Source organism: Meleagris gallopavo, chromosome 23, assembly GCF_905368555.1.
Source record: "Meleagris gallopavo chromosome 23, MGAL_WU_HG_1.1, whole genome shotgun sequence".
NCBI lineage: Eukaryota > Metazoa > Chordata > Aves > Galliformes > Phasianidae > Meleagris > Meleagris gallopavo.
The window spans coordinates 1,972,382-1,996,803 of NC_139426.1; the positions used below are offsets into that span (position 1 = coordinate 1,972,382).

The 24,422-nt window shown below is 38.6% G+C and overlaps 1 protein-coding gene across 5 annotated transcripts; it reads left to right on the forward strand.

Moving 5' to 3' along the window:
- Nucleotides 1–3,584: 3,584 nt before the first annotated feature.
- Nucleotides 3,585–23,481, forward strand: NADK (NAD kinase). 5 transcript variants are annotated; one of them, XM_085242511.1, is made up of 12 exons: nucleotides 3,585–3,783; nucleotides 8,223–8,436; nucleotides 11,775–11,858; nucleotides 14,773–14,902; nucleotides 15,429–15,537; nucleotides 15,773–15,858; nucleotides 16,164–16,266; nucleotides 17,041–17,192; nucleotides 17,722–17,821; nucleotides 18,463–18,620; nucleotides 19,114–19,196; nucleotides 19,299–20,069. In XM_085242511.1, exons 2-12 carry the CDS (start codon nucleotides 8,264–8,266, stop codon nucleotides 19,396–19,398), a joined length of 1,278 nt encoding a protein of 425 aa, XP_085098637.1. In that variant the 5' UTR covers nucleotides 3,585–3,783; nucleotides 8,223–8,263; the 3' UTR covers nucleotides 19,399–20,069. The 5 variants fall into 5 exon arrangements, with proteins under 5 accessions (XP_085098637.1, XP_085098636.1, XP_085098638.1 ...); XM_085242510.1 differs by lacking the exon at nucleotides 19,299–20,069 and adding an exon at nucleotides 20,083–23,481 and having other exon boundaries at nucleotides 3,587–3,783; XM_085242512.1 differs by lacking the exons at nucleotides 3,585–3,783; nucleotides 8,223–8,436; nucleotides 19,299–20,069 and adding exons at nucleotides 8,516–9,319; nucleotides 20,083–23,481.
- The last annotated feature ends 941 nt before the right edge of the window (nucleotides 23,482–24,422 follow it).

Here is a 24,422-nt window from a genome sequence, read left to right on the forward strand (position 1 = left end):
TCCCTATAGTTCCATTAGTCTTTCCACTTGGAGTTGCAGAATTAATTTTCTCAACAGTGAAAATCTAGTTCAGCAAAGGTTTAAGTGATGTTTGACTTGGGAAGGATCCTGTAGGACAGGTGAGTTGGCCTGGTCTGCCCATCTAACTAGTGACTGGGCCTGAAATTTGAAAACTAGCAGCTTTTTTGCCTTTCCCAGATCTGTGAATGGTAAAATGTGATGTAATAAATAGATCTGTTTTTTTTTTTTTATTTGATGTTTGTATTAGAGTAACAACACTTGGTAACATACCAGTAATACATGGACTGAGTGCTTCTCAGGCACATGCAGAGAGGCAGTTCCTGTATCAGTGAGATTACAGTCTTGAGGAGATTGAAAAATAAGGAAGTAGTTGTTTTTATTTTTACTCTGAAGGCGGAAAAACAGACTCTGAGTCACACAGGGACAGACAGAAGCACCTCCCAAAACCCCAGGTTGTAGTCCAAGCCTTTCTGCATAGTTCTTGTTCCTTTATATCCTGCTGTGAGATAGGAGGTAAGTCCTGGGTGTCTATTTTCATCTACAAGATTGAATTGCATAATTGTTTACATTGTTTTGTTTTCATATGGAGAACAATATGGAGGTGGAAGAGATCTTTTGCTTGGGGTAGTTCTTAATGGTGATGAAGACAAAATCAAGAACTTTGCATTAGCTAAAGTTTTCTCAGGACTGATGACTTCCAGCCCAGGTATAATTCAGATATAATTCAAGCCAAATCATTGCTCATTAAGATGGGACAGTTGTCTTCACTGATCAGACTTAGTAAAAAGCTTCCAGTTTTGGATGTTGCTTAACACTGTGCCAGCTCAGTGCTGGTAGGAAAGTTCAGGGGCAGTCCAAAGAGATCGGTTAAATCAACCCATTGTGAACATGTGTTTCCATAGAAGAGACTGCCTTTAGCTACAAACTCATCCCAGTCAGTTGTGTCACATGGTTAGCAGGCCATCCAAAGTGTCTTCACATCACTTTTGTTCTGCCATTGAATTTCTCCTTAAATTTCCTTAAGAACATTTTCTTTTGAATAATGCTTTAAAAAAAAAAAAAAAAAAGGCTAAAATGTTTTCAGAAGCTTTAAGAAATCAGTAATCTCTGTTAACTGGAGCCAGTGTACTTAGAACAAACATCTATGTCTTTTTGTTTTTCTAGTTAACTTTTGTATACAATAACAAGTGCTGAAATGTTGACCTTTCACACTCAGAGTTTGCAGGTTTCCCCTTTGCAATGCTCTTTACATGTCACATTTCTCCTACACCTCTCCACTCCCTTTTACCTAAGCTTTCTTTACTGGCTGCCAACAGCTCTCAGTTCTATCCTTGCGTTACCAAAGCAGTCTGTATTGTCAAGTGGATTGAGTGTGGGGCTACATGCCAGCATTCCTGATTGCTTATCTCAGCTATGGCACAGATTTGTCAGCCCTTGTGCAATTCAGTTAATCTAGTTCCCAGTCTTTAAAATGAGGATGAAGACATTTACGTAACTATTGGAGATAATTTGTAATCAGCCTGAATACTGAATGCCAAGCTGTGGCGTGCATTTCTCTATACTTATATCAATGGCTTTGTAATTTCACACCATTGATAACTGCTTATTTGTCACATTCATACACCACTGTTTTCATCAGAATTTAAATTTTAAATTTTTCATCAGAATTTCTGGTACATTTTTTATTTCTCCTGAGGTTTGAAAGGTAAGAACAACTTTGTCAGAACAAACTATGCTATTCTGATCACATTCTCAGGGAGAGCATGCTCAGAACTGACAGAAGACTTCTATTTCTCCTGACACTTCAGTCTGCATAGAAGGGAAGAGATGTTAGCAATCTCTCTGTTACGTCCATCCAGATCAGCAAGTAGAACTATCACAGTTGCTGGTGAACCTGAGCAGCTCGGAGCTGCTGTTGTAACTGCAGCTCTTTTATAAATAGGGTAGGCTCAGCTGATTAGGGCTCTTATCTGATCTTCACTGGTTAATGAGGATAAGTGTTCATCAGGTCTGGAGTTTGTGCCTCTTACAAAATATCGAGCACCTGCATGATGTTACTCTTCTTAGGGGAAAAAAAAACTGCCACTTTATCTGTTAAACATTTCAGGATGTATTTTTGTGGGAAACAGTTCTCATGGTGCTTTTCTTTTCATCTTTATTTGGACAAATTCACCCCCAAAGCCAATTCACTTGCTCTTCAGTTAGCTTTTGGAGTCAGTAATTGGGTATGAACAGACGTAGGTAACAAAGGCAGTGTCTGAGCATGGTTCCTCTGTGGTGGAACGTATTCTGCTGCTGCTTTTGAGATAAATGTCTTGACTCTATGGAACTTGGTGCTATATTCCTTCCTAGCACCGTGTTCAGTTGTTCCTTTGCAGTTTGAACATGTCTTTTAAGCACCTGAAGACTTTTGAGTCCCTGAGATACTGACTTCATAGAACTGTGTACTGTTTCATCAACTCCTTGCATAGTGGGCCCTTAACATGCTTCAGAAGGAGGAGTCAAGAGAAAATTTGACTCAAAATAGTGTACTTCCTAAGAAGTGCTGTAGGATTTCCCCTTATCTAGCAACTACTTCCTCTTTTTCAAGTTTGCTTCTTCCTTTATTGACTATCACTTCTGTAACTCCCTGCTTTCCTGGAAACATGCATTGTGCAAAAAAAGGAAGAGAGGAAAAATCCCAAATTACCTCATTCTCAAAGGGCATAATTCGTTCTTACTTTGTCTGTTTGCTACAATCTACGTTCCAGTGAGAGTCAGGTATCTGTGTGTGACTGTGAAGGATTGTTTCTATGTTGGCATGAAGTTTGTGACAAAGTTCTGATGACTTCAGGATCATCGGCTCGGGGCTGATGGAACTGGTCAGAACAAATACTGCAATCTTCACATGTTGATTTTTGTTTCATTTCTCTCTTGCTGAAAATCAGGTTCTGTATTAAGGACAATAGAAAATGGTTTCCTGCTTTTCTGGAGCTTCTGTCTCTTGTCGAGTGATTCCAGCATCAGAAGGGAACGTGCATTCTTAAGCAGGGATTTTGTCAGAAGGAATCTTTAACCACCAATGTAAGAAACAGAGCCCTAAGAGTGCGTGACAGCTGAGGTGTGCTGGATGGGTGTGGGTGATGTGTGAGCAGCAGAGGGCTGAGGTGGCAGTATCTGTGCCATTGGGGCCGAGCCCCACCTGAGGGGAGGCTGCTGGACAAGTCAGTGTCACTCTGATGTCCTTTTTTAGCAGCCTTCTAGTGAGGAATAACTCCAGTTCCACATAACTTCTAGACTTGAAAACTCTTAGTTCTCCCTGCCCCATCTGTGTGGGCTCTGTGCCATGTGAAAACACGGCTCGCATTAGAATCTCAGCTCGGTTGTAGAACTGCAACCATGGACGGCTGAGGCCGTCGAGCCTTGCTGAATGCCACAGAGTTAATTAAATTTAGTTAATTTAACTAAATGCGCGCTGGAAGCCCTCACCGCCCCATAGAGCGGCAACGCCGCCCGCCTAGCGCATGCGCAGCGCCACCCTCACTGCGCGCGGGCGCACGGACCGAGCCCAACCCGCGCGCCGCGCATGCGCGTCGCCCCGCCCCCGGGGCCGACTCTGCTGAGGAGGCGGGGAGAGGACGATGGAGGCGCGCAGGGTCCGCCGGCCCCGCTCAGTGTTCGGGGGCAGCCGTTGCCGCCGCCACCACCGCTACCACCCCCACCGTCGCGGTCGGCGCCTCGGCCTCTGAGGGAGTAGCGGGCGGGAAAGCAGCCGGGCGGGCGGTGAGTGTGCGGGGCGCTGAGGCGGGCGGGCGGCCGCGCTGAGGGGAGCCCCCGGGGACGGGCGGGCCGCGGCCTCCCGCGGGGTTGCGTGCCGGGGCCGGGCCGCTCGGGAACCGCGGTGCCCGCATCCCGCCCGCTTGTCGGCCCCGTTCTTCTGAGGGGAGGCTCTCGGAAAGCCGTCCGCGGGCGATGGGCGTTCGGATAACTCCCGAGAACCCGGCGTTGTGCGAGCGGGGCGAGGTGGGTGCGCCCAGCGATGAGCGCGAGCGGTGAGGAGGCGGGAGTTTCCCGAAGGTAACAGGTGAGAGAGCGCAGCCTGGAGCCTGAGGTGCGTGTGGGGCTGCGGGGTCCGAAAATGAAGAGTTAACAGACGAACTTGTTTGCCCCGGGTGCGAGACACGTGATAGTCATACTATCTCTTTTTTTTTTCTTTTTTTTTCTTTTTTTTTTTTTTTCCTTTTCTTTTTAGTAGTTTTACTGCTGTTTATTTTTTTCTGTCAGATGCTGAAAAAAGGGAAGTGCTGTCTGCTCCATGCAGTGCTGCCTGCTTTCACTGCCTGCGGGGGGGGGGGAGAGGGGGAGGGGATGTGCCTCGGAGATGAACTTGTATGCATATGAGCTCCATTGGAGGGCTTTCTGAAGTAAAACATCATCGTTATAAAGCCTTATCTACACGATTAGAGTATTAAGCAGAGAGGGGATGGGCAGCAAGTGTGGTGATGCCCCGTCTCTAGAGGTGTTCGAGGCCAGGTTGGATGGGGCCCTGGGCAGCCTGGGCTGCTATAAAATGTGGAGGTTGATGGCCCTGCATGTTGCAGGGGGTTGGAGATTCATGGTCGTTGAGGTCCCTTCCAACCCTGGCCATTCTGTGATTCTGTGGTGTTTGGATGCAGCGTTGTCCTTTCCTGCTATCACACAAATGTTGATAATTAGGAGTTTTCAACGGCTGATGCAACCCTAAGAAACTAGCAGAATTGCTGCAGCCTTGGAGCCCTATAAAAGCGTTGTTTGGTTGGGATGGACCCTGTGGTAACCCTCTGCTGTGATGGCTTAGGGCCATGCATTTGACAGAGGGAAACTTCCTCACAAAACAGTCACTGACCAGCAAAGCTCAACCAAAGGTTTAAAGTTCTCAGTGATTTGCAATATTATGTTCCTTATGTAGCTCTTCGGAAGGGCATGTTTGTGTGCTATTCCCTGTTATCTAACAGCAGAGAAGATCATGGTTTAAGATGTGTCCGCATAACTCTTGGCCAACAGGATGTGGATTACATCTGAGTGGAGGCTTAGTAAAATTGTTTCAGACTTGTTTTATAACCAGGATTCTTGCAGTAGACGTAGAGTGTGATTCCTTAATAATAGTCTAACAGCGCAGTAAAACATCTGGGATGTTCTGCTCTTCTTTCCTCCCATCTAAAGTTGGTTTGACAAAACCTCTCTGAAGCTGTGGTTTGTGACAGTGATCATTTGTGGGATATATGACATTAAAAAAGAAACAGCTGGATACTGAGAGAGAGGTGACTCAACTTGCTATTGCATGTCACAGTTTTAAGCATCGAAGTGCTAACTCGCAATTGTCTTTTATTCTGGAATGCTGAACTCCTAAATCTTTTCTGTTTTTCTTAATTTGGGGCATGACTTTGAGCAGAGCAGCCTCTTTGCTAGTTTGTTGACTTGTGCTTTGTGTTTTTGGATCCAGTCCTGGGAGTTGGTCAGTGATGGTTTTGTCCTTATGTCAGATCTGCTTATTTAATGAAGGTCTTATGAGGGGATGTTAATTAAACAGTACGTGGTGTAAGAGGCGGTTTAAAACATTCTGAATTAGAAAGTGTTACATGGGAGGAATATCAAGTTCTTAGGCTGCACGCAGTGGTAGATCTGTGCAACATCTTACTCCTAGCTTTATTTTCTTTACTGATGGCATCTGTCAGATGAAGATTTTTCAAACAAAGTCACGTGGAAACAGACTTTATTTATTGCTTTTGAAATACGTTGTTGTTCTCTGCATCTCTCAGTTAAGGATGATATCCTGAAACAGGCTGGGTGCACAGCAATTGCACAGTTACTGGAAAAAAAGTAACTTTGCGTGAGCTTCTTTCACAGGTTTTGCATTTCCATATACTTTGCTACAAGTATATGGAGCTATATGAGTATCCCTGAGGTAGATGAGGCTGTATGAGTAAATCTGAGAGGTGTGCTGTAGGGGATTGGCGAGAGATGATGAGAGGTTGCTCACTGCTGGTTTTCACTCAGCATTTCTGGAACAGCTGTGAAGCTGGCATTGAGAACTAACAAAAGTTGTAGTTAAACTTAGCTATTGCGTATCATCATCTAGGTTAATTCTGTGCAGAAAGGGTTTATTTTGGAAATACCTAGTTGCTGATTTTGGTAATAAATAGGTTGTTGGTATCATCTGTTTGTTTTCTCCCCCTCTACCAGTTCCAGTATTTATTTTTTTTCCTATCCAGATTATTCTTGAGGGGGAGATCTGTGCCATGGATGAGGAATTATCACTGGCATTTTCGTTGGTTATATCTAAGAAATTGAATGTATTTACTCCTAGAGATTAACTTTGACTCACTATAAACATACTAGTTATGGTTTATATTAGCTAAAAGCATGGTATGCAGGCAAAGACTTACTCAGATCTGTAATTCCTTTCCAGTCAGCAAGAAAGCAATGTCTGTGGAAGTCCGGGTATGTAAAGAGAAGCCTGTTTGGTCCCTGTGATATAGATGTACCAAACACAAGAGTAATCTCTGATTTCTGGCTATAAAGAATAGTCCTTAGAGTTAAAAGTACAAATTATGGTACTAGATTTTTTGTTAGGTGTGTTTGATTGATAGGCCTGAAATGGCAAGTGCATTACAAACATGAGCGCTACAAACAGATGGTAAATAAGTATCTAGTTCATTATTTGACTGGGAAAAGTATTCATTAGAATCCTGGTAGTCTGTGGGGAAAAAATATCAGAAAAGGCTCATTCATCTCTATCTTGAATCTCTGGAATTAAGTAATTAAAATAAAAACTGTGTTGAATGGGGAATTTCTCAAGTCGTGGTTACTGGTGATGCCAAGCAATGCATAACCAACAACCAAACACTGATATCTTTACAAGTGCAGGATCTTATCAGTTATTACTGGTTGAGTCTAACTGCACCTCTTGGTGACCACGTTGTCTCGGGGTAAACCTGATCTGCTGTGAGAGCAAAGCTGTGCTCTGCTGCCATTAGGTGATTATTCTGTCTAATCTAGTAAGGAGCCAGTATTCCTAACAAATTACTTTTTCTTTTCTTGATGCTTTTGTTGTTAGAAGTTGAGATATTGTGAAGCACAACGCTTGTTAAATTGTTGATGTTTCTCATTTTGTGTTAACCTTACAGACAAATATTCTGAGTGTTCTCCATTGCCAAAGTCTATTTTAACAGTTACAGTAACGTCCTGATCTGTTCTGTACATGATGCAGTGTGCTAAAAGCTGGTTGAAAAACATCTGCAAATGTCTAATGAGCCAATGTTTTTCCCTGGGTTGAATAATTTGAGGAACATACTGTTCCTTTAGGCTTCATCTGAGATAGGATTTGCTCACAGTTCGGTGTTTCTTTATACACTGGAAGTTGCTTTCTGTTTTTATTGTGAGACATTTTCTACTTAGTTAAATAAAGATGCAGACTTAAATAAGGGATTCCTATTGCTTTTGTGATTATTATAAAGTATTCATGTGTTGTGTTGCTTTTTACTCCTGCAGAATTGCAGTCTGCCAGCTGTTCATTATCCTGTCCTTGTGCTGACTATTGTGGAATGAAATATTTTGTGCTTATCACGTTTCATTTTCTTTGGTTTGGACCATCTCTCCATTTTGTCACAAATGGTTTGAGATCTTCAGTGTTGTGTTCTGGTTTGGTTTTATCTCTTCTCAGCTTGATATTGATCTCATTTCTCTGGAGGACTGAAGTTTATTAAAGTTACACTGTTCAATTATTTTTTCACTATGAGTTTTTTTTTTTCTTTTGTAGCTTGATCTAGGTTTTTTTGTTTGTTTGTTTGTTTGAGATATGTATGGATTAATAGGAGATTTTACAGACTTCTCTAATCTTGATTCCTAGCAAGTATTTAATGCTCTCCTTCCTCTTTAGTCTTTAACATATATATATTTTTCTGGATGTAGCTGGAATTGTGATGGTCTTGAACTCAACATAGTACTCAACAGTTTTATGTGGAGACTCTTGTAAATCTAGGAACACTGGAGTTTCAACTATGGTCTGTTTTTCCTTCCAGTGTCTTGTGATGACCTCAAGGAACTTCTCAACTGCCAGATCTTGTTGAGAAGTGCCTACCACAGAGCGTCAGTTCATGCCTAATAACTCTACTAACTCTGCTAATACTGGGATTTTTCTTCTCTCCCTTACCTGTCTTTTTTCCCCTGATGTTTTTCCACAGGACTTAAATTTTTCCCTCACTGAGGTTCTTTCACTTCCAGTATGGAGATGAATCGGGAGAAACTGTGCACCGGTAAGGCTGACGTGAGCTCAGATTCTGCATATCATTGCTCAGCGTGTCATGATGATGAGGAGTGGAGCAGTACGAGCCGGGGCCGAGCGAAGTCACGAAGCTTGTCTGCTTCACCAGCCCTAGGAAGCACCAAAGAATTCCGGTATGGCTTCTGTTTCTTCCCAATTTTAAGAAAAATGGAAGAAGTTTGGATATCCAGATCTTAGTTTTTGCTTCTGGTTTTATATACCCGTAGTCTTGCTTTTAAGGTAACCTTAAAATACATTTTAAAATGTTGTTAGTTCAAAAGAAGTCAGGAAGAGAAAGCTGGGGCTACACCAAGATCAGACCTGTAATCAAAATGGTACAGCTGTCAAAACTGATATCTGCAGAGCTTACAGTCTCAAAAAAATACCAGAGGCACACCTGCAATTTTTTATAAACGCTCTAACTGGAGCTGTAGTGCTGTGTATTTAAAGGCTGTGTGAGAATTAGGGTTATATTGTAACATGAGGCAGCACAAATAAGCAGGTGCTTGCAAATCTAATCACAACACTGAGAAACGCCCATTTTTTTCATTGAGCCAAATTCCTGGTGTATTCGCAATACTCTTCGTCATGTGGACAACTTGGATAGAACTTTTGATTTTGTGATCTTTGGACCTGCTGTAAATGCCAGGTGGTGTGCTGTGGTAACAGTGCGTCTTGATGGCAGCAGAACTTTACCTCACTTATACTGTGATCCCACAGAAGGTAGAAGCACGGACAGAATCACGAAGGAGTTGCTCAACAGATTAAATTCTCTTCCAGAGTTACTGCTTTGCTGGCAGGACTGCTGTTGCAAGGCAGAGCTTATGTGGGTGAGACCTGAAGATCCCAGGGGAAGCTTTATGGTGAAAGGAGATGTAATAAAAGCCTTTCACTCAAGAGATTAATACTTGGAAACACTTGCTTTGCATAAGTAGCTCAGCTGATACATTGTATTTGGGAAATATTCACAAAGGACTGTACTGTTGTAGCTGCTATGTTATGTATCACAGCCAATAGGTAAGTCTTTACAGTAAAAGCCTTCTGTGAAATGTCTTTTTCCTGCTCTGCTTAAATCTTCAGATGTGGATATTTGGTGCCTCTTTGTAGGAGGCACCTACAGGAGTTTTGCTAAACAGTGACATGAAATAAGTACCTCTGTGTAAAGAAGCCAAAAAAGGCTGCTAGTGGTAGAGGCTTGAGTGGAGCAAAATGTGGCAGTATTGTTTAACTGTCCTAATTTCACATGTAACTTTTCTTAAATAGAGCCTTGGATTTTCCCTTTGCATGTACTGCTACATGTGTTAATCTCTAATAATGTGCATATTTGCTCATATTTCTCTTTTAATATCAATAAGGTAAACTTTTAACATACTTAAATAATAGTTGTATGTGTCTGGAAAAAATGTTTGAACGCAAGTTAAACAAAACTTTAATGTATTTGTTATGGGAGATTAAATAATGTTAATTATCATAATTAAAATCTTACACAAACATGTTTTCTTAGACATGGAAAAAATATTATGACTTTCATCTGTCGTCTGTTTTTGATTTTCAGTAGAAATCTGATGTGTGGGATTTTATAGTGCTCCAAGTGAGTCATCAGGCCAGGCTGAGCTACTGCACAATATACACTATAATAGGCAGAGCAGCAATGATTTATTACAAGCAAGGAATAGGTTAATTACCAGTTCCTGTGTTAATTCAATTAAACACAGGAAAGGCATATTTCCCACTTGATTTTAATGGAATAATTCTAATAGCATTTACTTGTTTCAACATGACGCAATGGGTTTTACTCCCATGTACAGATTTGCTGCAGGAGGAGGGAGGTGGGTAAGGCAGAACAGCTCTGACTTGCTCCACATCATCTCATCCTAGAGCTAGCAGCAGTCCTGTGTTCTGGGTGGAATTTAAGACTGAGGATAAATGACCCTACAGATCTAATCACTTTAAAGATTAATACTGTATTAACTGTTATTAAATACATGAAAAAATACTGATTTTTCGCCATACTCAAAGATATTATTTGTTAAAGATCTGAGGCATTGGTTTCTAAGAAGGTTCAGTGTTATTTTATAGACTTATGTTGTAATTTATTTGATGAACTTTAAGTTCTGTCTTCTCTTTTTCTCTGGAATTTGAGATCTCTTGGAAATGAGATCCTGGATGTGTTGTGGTAGTTCTGCTTTGCTTCACCATTAGCACTAAGACTAATAGTAGTTTGTAGATAGTTCTTGAAAATTACTAGAAAACCAGACATTTTGTACCTTCCTGTTTGTTCCTTCTTTCCCCTGTTGCTGGAGCTTCTAATCCAGGTTCAACGCTTAAGGAAATTGTCTGTAAAATATTGTGACTACTGCAAAACATGCCCCTTGGCACTCATCAGTGAGTGATCAAGGTACACTTCCTTGTTAGCAAGTTGGGATTTCTGAGATACACTGGGAGAGGTAATGTTACTGTGCAATCCAAAAGTGGTATCATAAAAGCAAGGTGTGCTGAGTGCATTCTGTTACCAGCGTGCTGCTTCCATTGGCAGTGCAGGTTGTGTGCTCTGCCAGGTTGCTGTGTGGTCTGGTTTCTTTATGTGATGGAATTCATGCGTGCCACTGAATGATAGAAGGCAAAAATACTTGAGCAGTGCTTCATTGCATTGTTTTCTCCTGATTAAAAAAGCGTGTTGATCTCAGGTTGGGATGTCTTTGTACCTTTCAGGGGATTAAATTAACCTTGTAGGCACTCCTCTGCTTAAAAGGCTGAGCTTATTACCCTGGTCTTTCTTAATAGTTGACTTCAGTAAATTTGGTTAGCAATTGATTTCTTATTTGTAAATTTCTGTGCTACCTTAAGTGTATAGACAAAATATTTTTAGTTATTAAAAAAAACATTATTTCTGTGTTGTTTTTTTTTTCCTCTCACATAGCATTTTTCCTTTTTGCAGTAGTGAGACCTTGAAAATAGTTTGTTTTTATAATTTGAAATTTATCTACAGTTGGTTTTTTTGTGTGTGTCCATGAGAGGCCGACTGTTCTGGTCTGTAATGTCAAAGAGATTTGTGACTAAACAGAAACTTTGACATGTTTGACATGAGTTCACAGAACCACCTTGATCTGAGGCTGTGGTCTTACTTTGTGCACAGTGAAGTTTAAATGAATACAAAAAAAATATGTACTTGGTACTTGGATTTAGTGTGTGCTCGCCTCAGGAGGGCATGAACTGTGTGTGTGGCTTCGATTAGAAAATCTCTGTCAAGGAGGGAGGGACAGGAGTTAAAATTTAGCTTAGAAATGTGTGAGCTAATGTGTATAAAATTATATTGGCTAGTCACCCACAAATGGAAGTTGAAGCAATGGACTTTGTCCTTCATTGCTTACTGCGGCTCTTTCAAAGATGTTTGGTTTGGTTTTGGTGCTTGGGGAGCTAATTATACCTAGCTTCCATCACCTTTATTTATTTCTTAACTTCTGATGTTCAGGAGGACACGCTCCTTGCATGGACCATGCCCAGTGACCACGTTTGGACCAAAGGCCTGTATGCTGCAGAATCCCAAAACGATTATGTAAGTACTTGTCAAGTGACTGATATTATGCTTATTCCAGGTGAAAGAAGATACGCTTGCTTTCCTACTACTCGTCCCAACTCAGTGTTGTTGTGCTGGGATCTGTATTGCAAAAATTGACTTGCAGTTTAGATCACACATAGCCTTAATCTGCATGCTGAAAGGGCTGGTAGGATATAATCAGTATTTCTCAGTATGGTTTTATAGTAGTTTTGCCAGTTGGAATACTTCTCACAGGGCAACAGACATCAATCAGTAGAATGAATACCCTTTTAACGTTATTAATTCATGTGATGTTCTGATGACTCACTATCTAAACTAATGGAGTTTTTTCTCAGCACAACGGATCTATTTTAAGAAAAAACATGAACCATTTTGTATTTAAAATAAATTGAACAGAGCATGCAAATAGTTTTAAGTACTGGGGTTTTGTTTACATGCATTTTGCATAATCTGCAGTTCCTAAAATGTGGTCAACAATGGTAACAATAATAAAGCCTTTCCAACACAGCTGACAGTAAATTCCATGTATCAAACTCCCATATAGCACTCTAATTATGATGCTAAGAAGCTGCTGGTACTGTTTTCTTTATTTCATAAAGAAAATTGTTTCTCGGCTACAGAGGGACAGAAATTATTATGGAAAATGTGAAAAAAGGTAGAGGAATTGCTGTGTGCACCATGCAACCTCATCCAAGGAGAGCTTTCTGTTTGAATGAGTGGTTTGAATTTTAGTATTTTGTCTGTCGTGCTTTCAGTGTATGAATATGAAGGCAAGTTATTTTTAGTCTCTGCTGGTAAATTTATTGTGAAAATAAGGCTTTTTTTTCAGCAGATACGCAAACAGTTCTGTCCTTTTGTAAAGTTCTGTTTTATTGATTTGGCTTTCAGTTAAACTTAAGGTATTTGAATTAAGTATTTCTTTACCTAAATTGTAGTGATTTTCCTCAAAACACATCAGTGGTAACGTAATGTTTCCTACAGAGGTGTGGCAGAAATCTTGCAGTACCTGGGGAACTGAACTTCCTTCTTTCTGTCTCTTCTGAAGTTTGCGACTTTGTATACAGCAGTTCACCTGCAAACCCAGCCTGCTTTGCATGTTCACCCACCTGATTGTGCTGAACATGCTCCTCCCTGTGGGCTGAGCCATCTTTGCACCATATAATGGTAGTGTCAAGATCAGTTGAGCACAGAGGCTGTAGGCGATACTGAACACAGTGCTTGCCAGGGAGAAGACTGTGCAGTGTGCAGAATAGCTGTGGAGGTAGGGGCACCCTCAGGTCATCAAAGGAAAGGACTATTTGAAAACCGAGTTATAAATTACTGTTTTTACTACTTTAAAGGTTTTGTTTGTTTGTTTTATGGCTTCTAAAAAGAGCCATATCCTTTTTGGTTGTTTTTTTTCCTTTTCTACAGTCACTAGTGATATTAAACTCTTTTCACTGGAGGGAAATAGAAAATCTTTTTATGTATCGGCATCAGTTAATCAGGGTCTCTTTAAGTCACATGTTGAAAACACTGCTGTCTGAAGGCTGTGTTTTCTGAAGTGAATTTTCTAAATACGAAGCTTCAGTTTTTTATTGTGACTGTTGGAAAGATTTAGCTGGATGGGATTTTTTTTTTTTTTTTTGAGGTAGAAGTTTCTTAAGAATCGATAAAAACCTCAGCACAGCCTGTTTTTTTGGAGCTGTTGCATTTGCCTGACTTCTGGAAACGAACATGAAGGTCTTAAAGCATGTTATGAATAATTTTTCAATTAGAACTACATGGAATTGGTGAGTACAGCTGAAGTATGCAGATTGTCTTTTTGGTTTGAAGAAAATCTGTTAGTTCCGGGCTCATTAGGTGAAAAGCAATGCTGCAATCTTTAGTTCTCTGCCAGCTTTTACAAGGCAGCCTGATTGTGCTGAAATGTATTTTCGGGGTGGTTTCTATGCACGTGTTTTTTGCCTTTGAGCAGTATTTAGATTTGAGGAATTTGATCTTATAAAATAAATGTTTTTTGAACAAAATTATGCTAGTCTGTAGTTTCTCCTCTATGTAGAATGTGAACATTTTTCATAGAAGTAAAATGAGCAGGTTATTCCACCTGTGTTATCATCATCTGTTTTACATTAACTCTTGAAGCACTAAATCCAAATCTCTAAATTTGGCTGTTCAGCATGGATACTAATCTACTTTGCTTTACGGATTATATCTGCACCTTATGGAAAAGGATGAGATATTCATTGTATGCAAAATATAGCAGTAAAATTGTGTAGCTCAGCAGCGGATCCAAATGAAGAAGGAAAATACACCTGTGTGTTCCTAAATGAATGGTGTGTGTTACAGAGCAACATGAAGTTGAATGAGTTTTTATGGTAGGAAGTATCAGAGTTGCTACAGACTTCCTAGAGTAGAAGTTATGTACAGTTTGTTGTAGCTGTTGAGGCTTCCCTTGAGGATTTAATACAGATATGTGTCTTAATTATTGAAATATTTGCCCTTTTCTGGGGATACTGTAGTTCTGAATTAATTCTTATTTAAAAAAAATGCAATTTGTTCCTGCATCTACAGACTTCAGGCTGTACTGGGAAAACTGTGACTGTATACTGAAATCAGTGAAATCTTAGTGGAGGAAAGTATTTATTGGTTTCATGAGGGGAGAAGGCATCATTACAATTATATCCTTCTCTCTATTGTCTCAGCAGTGTGTGTGATAAGATGTATGTTCTTACCTGGCTAAAATGATGTCAAAGCAAAAGGTAATAACAAATGTTTGAAAATTTACAGGCACTGCAGTACATCTCTGCCCCTTTCAGTTACTCAGTGCTTTTGGTCCTCTGTTTTTCCTTTATAGTGACATTTTCTGATTTAAAAAGATGATAACCTAACAATCCTGAAGATTTGTGTTACACTGTGTTCTCTTCTCTAGGCACATTCAGGATCCAGCAAGCCAGCGGTTGACATGGAACAAACCTCCCAAGAGTGTCCTTGTTATTAAAAAAATACGTGATGCCAGTCTGCTGCAGCCTTTTAAAGAGCTCTGTGTGTATCTTACTGAGGTAACAGAATCTAAATTGAGGGGTTTTTTTAACCATGCTGAGAAATCTTATATCTAAGTTATTTTCAGTTATTGATTCTGTTAAACGTGAATTACATAGTGCAGACAAATCATTAGCACAAACTTCATTGCACTGGAAGTATTAAAACTTGTTTCAGAGGAACAGTACTTGGAGGGAAAATCAAAATTGTTTCCTTCATACTGTGTGCAGATCTGAATTGTGAGACATAGGACAGAAAATTTAATACTTAGAGCCTCGAGTAAACAGAAATGTTCACTGTATCATGTAATTCCTGTTCCAGAACTGATTTTTATTTATCAGATGGCCTGTGTGTGCTGCACATTTCTGGTTAGAATTAAACCACATGTTGTATGTTAAGAATAATAGTAAAAAAAGCCCTGCAACCCGAAGATGCAGATAAAAATGTGTGTTTTTATTTGTGTTTTTAACTGACTCAAATTATGGAGGGAATCAAATACTTCGATATTTAAGAGATCGTTAACAAGCTCATCTTACCTCCTTTTAGGAGAACAACATGATAGTGTATGTAGAAAAAAAAGTATTGGAAGACCCTGCTATTGCAAATGATGATAATTTTGGACCAGTGAAGAAGAAATTTTGTACCTTTCGAGAAGGTATGGTAACAAATTCTTGAAAATAAAGTTGAGGCATAGCCTTTATTTGTCTTAACATCTCCTTGGTATTGGATCAAGGTTGTGAAACCAATCTGTCTCTTGCAAACTGTTGTTACATCTTACTTGTAGGTTTTTTTACGTTTGTGAGTCAATGCTGGCATGGTGCACATATCTTACATCTGGAATTTGACCTTTGATAGAACGTAATTCAGAACTTGTATTTAAATTCTTCCAGATTATGATGATATCTCCAATCAAATAGACTTTATCATATGCCTGGGAGGAGATGGGACCTTGCTTTATGCTTCTTCGCTCTTCCAGGTTGGTCTTTTTTAGAAATAGGCTTAAAGGCCTCTTTTCTTTTTTAAAATGTTTGAAGATAATTTTTTCTGTTGTTATCGAGGACTGCATTTGTCCTTCATTGTTGATTCCTTTTTTTAGTCAAGCATGTTTTACCCTATACCTTCTGAAAATAGCATGTGTATGAGCTGCTTAATTTAATTATACCATTTGTTTTTATTATGAACAGTTGAAGTTACATTAATAGTCAAAGTATTTACAGGCAATTAGTTGAAGTATGAATTGCTTTTATTCAGTAGCTTTTAAATTCTTTTCTTTATTGATAGGGTAGTGTACCTCCAGTTATGGCTTTTCATCTGGGATCCCTTGGATTTCTTACTCCATTTAATTTTGAGAATTTTCAGTCCCAAGTCACTCAGGTTATAGAAGGTAAATTTAAGGAGACATGGTGTGGTCTTTCTTTTTGTTACATTTTCTGTAGCTTTTTCCAAGACTGGTTAATTTTCTTAACCAACTCATTTAGGTAGTCCCATAGTCACAATCAACTTACACTAAACTAACAAAAGCATTGTGTTGACCCATTCAATTTCTGCTCTCCATGCTATTTTGTAAAGCAAAATGGATAAGAAATAACTTTGTCCTATGTGGAGTAAGCAAATAACAGAAGACAGCTGTGAAGTGTTTGGTAGTTTGTTCCTCTAAGCAGTGCAGTGCTTGAAGAGTGAAAAGTCAGGCAACACTTGAAACAATTGAAGAAATATTTTGTTTCTTCGGTAGGAGATGGATTTAAATTCAAAGTAAATTTCTGAAAAAGATATATAAAATTCTCACACTGCTGGAATGTTTTCTTTTAATGTGTGTTTGTAATGCACTTATTTTCTCTAAGCTAAGCCTCTGTCTCAGTGAGGATCTTATGAGCCTAAGTGTTTTCTAATCTTGATGATATCCATGTGAAACTTAAATATTCTTTTAATATTGTAAGGAAAGAGAGGAAGATTCAGATTTGACTTGATTTTTGCTCATGAATACTGAAAATCTGTTTCGAGCTTTCCCTAGATATAGACAGTTCTCTTGTGAATGATACTGGGAACATTGCACAGGGGATAGGTGAATGGTATTTCATACAGATTGGTAGTCATTACCATTTTATTTACTATAGTAGCATATCATTCTTGTGTACTTTCTCCTGTATTTCAATTCTAGGCAATGCAGCTCTTGTTCTGCGAAGCAGGTTGAAAGTGAAAGTGGTAAAAGAGCACAGAGAGAAGCTGACGGTACAGAATGGCATAGAAGAAAATGGAGTAGTGCCTACAAATATAGAGAAAGAAGTGGGCAAGCAAATTATGCAATATCAGGTCAGTGTTCCAAAAAACTAAAACCCCAAAAACCCCCTAATATATGCTTTGTAATTTGCTGAATATGTGTTTTGTTATCACTTTACTATTTTCATTACATTAGCCCAGTAGTGTGGGAGAGATATACCATATTGATATAGTACACAATATCTGCACTAAGTAATGAGAAAATGATGCACCTCATTACTTTCTGCAGCCATAAATGCTAATATTGTCATTTCCTACATTGATATTTTACTTCTACTTTGTAAATAAATATGTAGCTCTGAAATGGAATGCCTTAAAGGTTTTAGAAGCAGAAAGGAAAACCCCACACATTGCTAGTAACTATTTGCTGCTAATACCTATTAATTCTTAACATCCCATAATTAGATAAATAAAAATCCTTCAACTGACAACAAAATTGTAAAGAGCCTAATTTGGCAGGTACTAAATCAGGATGAATTTTTCCAAGATCTGGAAAGCATGTTTCTGCTTATCATTTAATCCATTCCCAAGTCAACAGTGGTGATATTTGATGTTATGGCAGGTCCTAAATGAAGTTGTGGTGGATCGTGGTCCTTCTTCTTACCTTTCCAATGTAGATGTCTTTCTAGATGGACACCTGATAACAACAGTGCAAGGAGATGGTGAGTTTGCTTCTTGAGCTAAACTGCTTCTCACTTCATTTGTAGGCTGCTGTAATTATTACTGAATGCTGATTTTTTTTTTTTCACGTGGAAACTAAATCTCAAGCTTGAGTTCACTGGTGACAGAAAATAATGTTGCAAAGAATAAGTAAGGTCTTGCATTGTGGAATGCATAAGTTATCAAGGAAGAATTCAGTGTTGCAAGCTTTCTGTTAATGGACTCATGAAGGCAAGTGGCAGCTTCTTTGGGTATAATGTGTTAGATGAAGAATAAGAAATAACTCAGAAGATATCTGGAATTTGTTGAATGACTAAGATCTTCTAAGAGATACAATACAGAAGTTCATCTTAAAAGCTCTTGACCTGTAATTCTTACAGACAAATGAATGTTTCTGTTACAAAAAAGTGTAACCTGAGGTTTAGAAGTTTATGCAACTTATGTGAGCTTATAGGACAAATATACCAGGCCAGGATTAGAAGAGCTTCTGATTTGTGTGCTTCACAGAAGAGCTGTAGGTTAATACAAGCTGATGTAGTCTCTGCTTCATTTTTATTAGCAGTCGTGTTTCTTAGATTTTTTTTCCAAAATAACAGCACTGGTTCTAATGTTAAACTAAGTGAACTTTTTGCTTCTTTCGCAGGAGTCATTGTCTCCACACCGACTGGTAGCACTGCATACGCAGCTGCTGCAGGAGCTTCTATGATTCATCCAAATGTTCCTGCAATAATGATCACCCCGATCTGCCCTCATTCATTGTCTTTCAGACCTATTGTTGTTCCTGCTGGAGTGGAACTCAAGGTTAGCTTTTATTAGTTCTTTTCAAATTAAAAACTTCTGTAATAACCGTGCAAATCTGACCAAAACAGAAGAGTTTAGGAACTGCTGTGTATCTCCTGCATTCTTTCATTTGGACCAGATCAAGTCTGGGTGAAGAATAGGTCTTCGCTTAGAATAATATGCCTGGTAGTAGAAGACTTCACATTGCTTTCTGTTGTGTAAACTTCTGCAAATTTGAAGTATGTTTGTATTCTGACAAAGAAAATACTCCATCATTTTTGCTAAAGTGCATGTAAACTCAGTAGAATTTGAGTGAAATTACTTTCAACAACAAATATTCCAGATTTTGAGTAAATTATTAAAGATATCTAAGACTCACTGATTGTTTTTGTTAAGGCTGTCTTGTAGGAGGGGAAAAAAAAGCCTGTAAAACCTGAATATGGAATTGACTTAATGTAAACTCTGTATTCAGAAATATAGATTTAGAAGCTGAAGTTCAGTTTTTCTCTTTCAGATTATGCTCTCTCCGGATGCCAGGAATACAGCGTGGGTTTCATTTGATGGAAGGAAGAGACAGGAAATATGCCATGGAGACAGGTAAGATCTTTCTAGATTGTAGCATTTCTTTAGAAGTGCAAGAAGTACTGATTCATACACTTCTCTCAAAACTGTGCTGTTTAATTTCTTCTGTTTTTTTAGGTCTTTGAAAGCAAATGAATTAGTAAGACTAAAGCATGTAAACACTGAATACTTGGCAAGGAGGATGGACATCTTCAGAAATTTCTGTAAATTTGTCTAGCAGGTCTTAGCTTAAGATGTAAACTAGCAAGTGTTGTGTATAAGCAGTGGCTTTGAATGATGCCACATGGTTTAAGCCATGTTAACTTAGTGAATGGCGGTGGCCTCTTGCAGTTCTATTAATCTTGAGTGAGCAGAGTGCAATTTTTATGTGAAAAATATGGTGACTCATTGCACAGGGAGGTGGTTTAAGGCCTCTGTGACATGAGAGATAGACTTGCTGTTTGGGATATTTTTTTTCTTCCTGGTTGACACTCTGTCTTGAATTGATTGAAAGATCTGTAGAATAGATCAGGAGACTGATGGGGCTTCAGGCATCACATTTGGCATTTGGTCCTTTGTTAGAGGCAAGACTTCTTAGTCATGTTGCATATTGCTGAAACTTGAACTTTCAAGGCCAAGGTGGTGGCTTAAATGTTCCCTTGCCCCAGTGCTGAGTGTGTGAAGGCCATGCAGGATGTCACGGAGTGGGTTCTCACTGTATCAAAAACCTATTGTCCACACTGTTGTTTTATTGCTTGTTTACACTCAGTTTAGATGTGCATGTAAACTTGGTTTCTGATTTCACCCAGTTTGCTGAACGTAGCACTAGGTTGGCTAGTGAAGAAGAGAGAGAGAGAGAGAGAGAGATTACAATGCTGTTTGTTGCCATTGACTGACCTGAGCTATTCCTGTGTTGTTGCAGTATTAGCATCACTACCTCTTGCTATCCCCTTCCTTCGATCTGTTTCCGAGATCCTGTGAGCGACTGGTTTGAAAGCTTGGCTGAGTGTTTACACTGGAATGTTCGGAAGAAGCAAAATAACTTTGCTGTTGAAGAAGAAGAATTTTGAGTGTCTACATCTAATGACTCATGGGAATGGAAAGTGGCAGTATCCCTTCTATATGCTTGATTTGTTTTGTTTTATAAGTTTTTGCTAACAGGTGTGGTTGCCATCTCAGACACACATACAGTGATATACTTTATATCAGTCTGATCTGCTGATGGTTGGAAATTATTTTGCTACTTCCTATCCAGCAGGAATAGAATGGAATAAGTGAGGTTATGATTGTTGTAATCCAGTTTGAATTTTCTTTAAATGAGCAGTTGGAAAATGGGTTATTTCTGATTGGTATTGACTGCATCTGTAGATTTGATTGTAACATATAACTTACCACTAATGTGGTAGGCTGTATGTGGATATGTAATAGAAAAATGGCAGTAGGAAAGAGGCATTAAAATAGTCTGTTTACTTTGGTATGTATGTAATTCCATTTGTTAAGAATTCCATGCACGTGAAGGCTCTACAGAAATTGGCTTTAAAAAAGAAGTGCTTTACTTTTTTATCTGGCTTAAATACAACTTGCCCAGAACACCTCTCCATCAAAACAGTGCTTAACATACTTTCTTCTTACTTGCAAGTGTGACAAAAACTGTGAATAAGGAACACCTATCAGGAATGTTTTTATTAATAGATGAAACTAGAAAAAAAAGATTTATATAAGATAGATATCTATCTTGTGTCCAAGAAGAATGTTTTTTGAGTAGATGGAACTAGGGAAAATAACTCCAGACATTTATATATATATCAATAACACATGTGCAAACACATGCATACGCACAGTGCCCATTTGTCTGAACAGTGTTTGACCCTTTGCTGTCATCACTGTGTAAATGTGCACCAACGAACAGCATGGACAAGCATTTAGCTTGAGCTGAGTTGATTATTTCAGTCATCTTCACTTTTCTTGCTGAGCTTGTTTGTAGCTCTGCAGTTCCTGTTAGGGGGAAACATTAGCGTGCTTATTTTTGTTTGATGCTCTGGAACAAATGGTAACATTAGGGGCTGTATAATAATAGTGATAAAAAATAAAATAGTAGTGAAAAAAGCTCTAGATATTTGAGAGGAATCTGGAATACTGTATTGCCTAGTGCTGCTGTTGTCTTGAAGACAACAGTGTCCTGTACTAGGCCCTGAATGCCCTCAAATTCCACAGGTATTTTCTAGTTCTGGGTGCTGAGTAATACAGTAAGGGATACTGCATTGGTAGGCTGATAAATGGGAGGACACATTCCCAGCAGAGTAACAATGGTGCCTTCAGCACACTCAAGATATTCTAAGTCTCATATGTACTTTTTTAAGATGCTTTCAAATGTTTCTAACTTCTCTATGTACATATTTTATTGTATGTGCTTTTATGAAAAAGAACAACAACAACCTAGTTTGGGAAAAAAAAAAAAAAAGAAGGGTTTGTACTGTAATTTAACTGAAAAAATCAAACCCAAGTATAATGTTTACATTTATGTTCTCTGTGGTGCAGTCTCATGGTCACACTATCCAAACTTCAGCATTTTTGCGTTGTTGCTGCATTGGCCATTAAAGGAATGGACGTGATCAGTTGAATTTAAGCCTGTGTCATTGTACTGTGGAAGAGGTAATTTCTTACTGAACGAGGTGGGATTTCCTTGAAAGTGGAGCGAGAAGCAATGATAACTTTTCATGATTGTTTTACGTTGTACACGTGGTCCAAAGTGGTAGTGGGAAATGCATTAATTCCCAAACTCTGCCTAACGTGCTGTGCTCTGATGGTTCCAATAATGTCTCTTATGTTTTGGATGCTGCCCTTAGTCTGTCTAACTTTATTAACCGAGATGAGAGCACTTTTCCATAAAAGAGGAGCAAACTCTTAGTTAATGAGAAAAATCACAATGAAATGATGTTAATATAAATTCAGTTTGTAAATTTTGTAGAATAGAATATTGGTTTACTTTGGTCTAAACAGAAGAATTTTGTGATAACTTGGAGAATGTCAAGATTAGCTTCTGACATTTATCTTTCACTTGAATCTGCAGTAATTGTTTTATCACTGTTTTGATGCTGCTTACGGGTTTTCTAGGTGGGGTATTCAGTTATTAAAAAGCTGTTTACTTTTTGAGCTGTGGAATCATCAAATTTTTTGCTTTGAAACTATTATTTAATCATGCAATAACTGAGAGGAGGAACAGGGTATAGTGGCTATAAAAATCTATTGTTTAATGAAAATTGAGCAGAATACCAGGCACACGAGGAAGGTGGAAATCATTTGGTAAAGGTGAGGTAAAATTAACGAGCCTTATCTATCTTATTTTTTTGTAAAGATGAAACTATATTCAGCACTTTTCATTTATGCTTTTATAATAGTAAAGCTTTCATAGATTAAACTGCAGAACTTTAATTTGCAGAGTGCACGTTCATGAAATGTAAACAAAACTTAGCTAACTACTTTCTCTAAATTAGATCTGCTGGAGTTGTCCTTAAATTTATCACGTACTGCAATTGAATTGCTGGCTTTGAGGCTTCTGCAGTTTTGCTTATACAACTTTTCCTGCTTGGTAACAATGTTACTTGGATCACTGCTCAGCCTAGTAGAGCTACAGTCACTGACTACAGGAAAGTAAGTCATGAGATGGCCTCAGTCTTTTGCTTTTTCTTCAGGAAAACACCTTTGATTATAATTATGCTAGCTTCATATAAAAACACAGAAGAAATTGTGTTAATATATTACAACTTATCTAACTGTACAAAGTCCCTTTTCAAGGCCCTTAATCTGCGAACCAGCAATTTGCAAGCAGGCTAGTAAAGTTTGATCATCACTCAAGGATTTTGCATTATTTAACTGCTTCCAGTGTGGGTATTGTGTTCTAACTACATCTGAATGTGATAAAAGCTCTAATGCAGACTTGGTAATATTGGCAATAAGAGTAGCTTACTGAACTTGTTTAAACTGTGCTAGTAAAACAGAGTTTTGCTGATTATGAACGGTATTTCTAATATAAGGGTTGGAAATATCACTGTACCTATAAACCCTTTCCAGACTACAAAGGGCCAAAATAGAAGCTTGGAAATTGATGTGTTTAAAAAACAACAGCAACAAAAAAGTCACTCTCCATTAGACTTTAAGAAGCTATTAAAAACCAACGTAGTACGGTGTAAAGCAGAGTGTACTTAATTTTTAAGAGGAAAAATTCTGTTACATATTGTTAATGCTTTGAAACTTGTTTTAAATATTGCTGAAAACAAATATTTTTCAATCCTTTCAATAAAATCTTTTTTGTAAAGTTGAATTTGTTTAACAGCATTTTGACTTTTGAGGATAATAAGTTAGGTATACACAATTACTTCCTTGGTAGGCAAATATTCAGTGTGGGGATTTGATGCATTGTCTCATGGGACAGTAGCTTCTGTTTTCTAGAAATGTATGTAAGGCTGTTGTGATTGTGTATGTCTGATGCAAGTCTCTTCCCAAAAGTTTCAAAATAAAAGCTTCTGGATTTGCTGTGCAAGTTTAAAAAATAAATAAAATCTTCCCTACAGCTAATTGGGCTTCGTTAACTAGTTTTATGAAGGTCCAAAAGTAGAAAAGTGAGTGAGGAAATAAACATGGGCAATAATCTGAAGTAATCTCAGATATTTGGATAGATAATAAATTCAAGTGAAATTGTAGTTTAAATACCCATTCTATCCTCTCCTTTGCATGCTGTGACCAAGTTCCAGACACTTTTACCATAAAACTTATGGCTAACGATTATGATTAAATGTTCTTTCACGATGTCATAATGTAATCTGTAACCTATTCCAACAACTGATGCATGCCAAATGATTGAAAAATGATATCATATAGAGGTAAGTATAGCAGCTTTTAAATGGAATTTATTTGCTACTTGAGGTGCTTTAGCAAGAGTTTTCCATCTTATGCTTGGCTAGTTACAAGCTCTTCCAGTCCATAGCCAAAAAGATAACCCAGCATTTCTGCGACAGTGGCACTCTATTGTCTATGCAGGAGGCAGGGAAATAGTAGTGCCAGTATTTTGCTATGAGGACAAAAAAAAGCATGGTACAAGCCTTCTTTTTTTCAGGTAATTTTGGCCAAGAAAAGACCTTCTGCAAAAAATAAGTATTCCCTTATTGCTACTGCTCTGGGCAAGACCTGCTGCGTGCTGGCTTATTGTAGAAAAGTACTGAATATGCTTAATTGTTTTCCTCCATTTCAGCAACAATACATAGT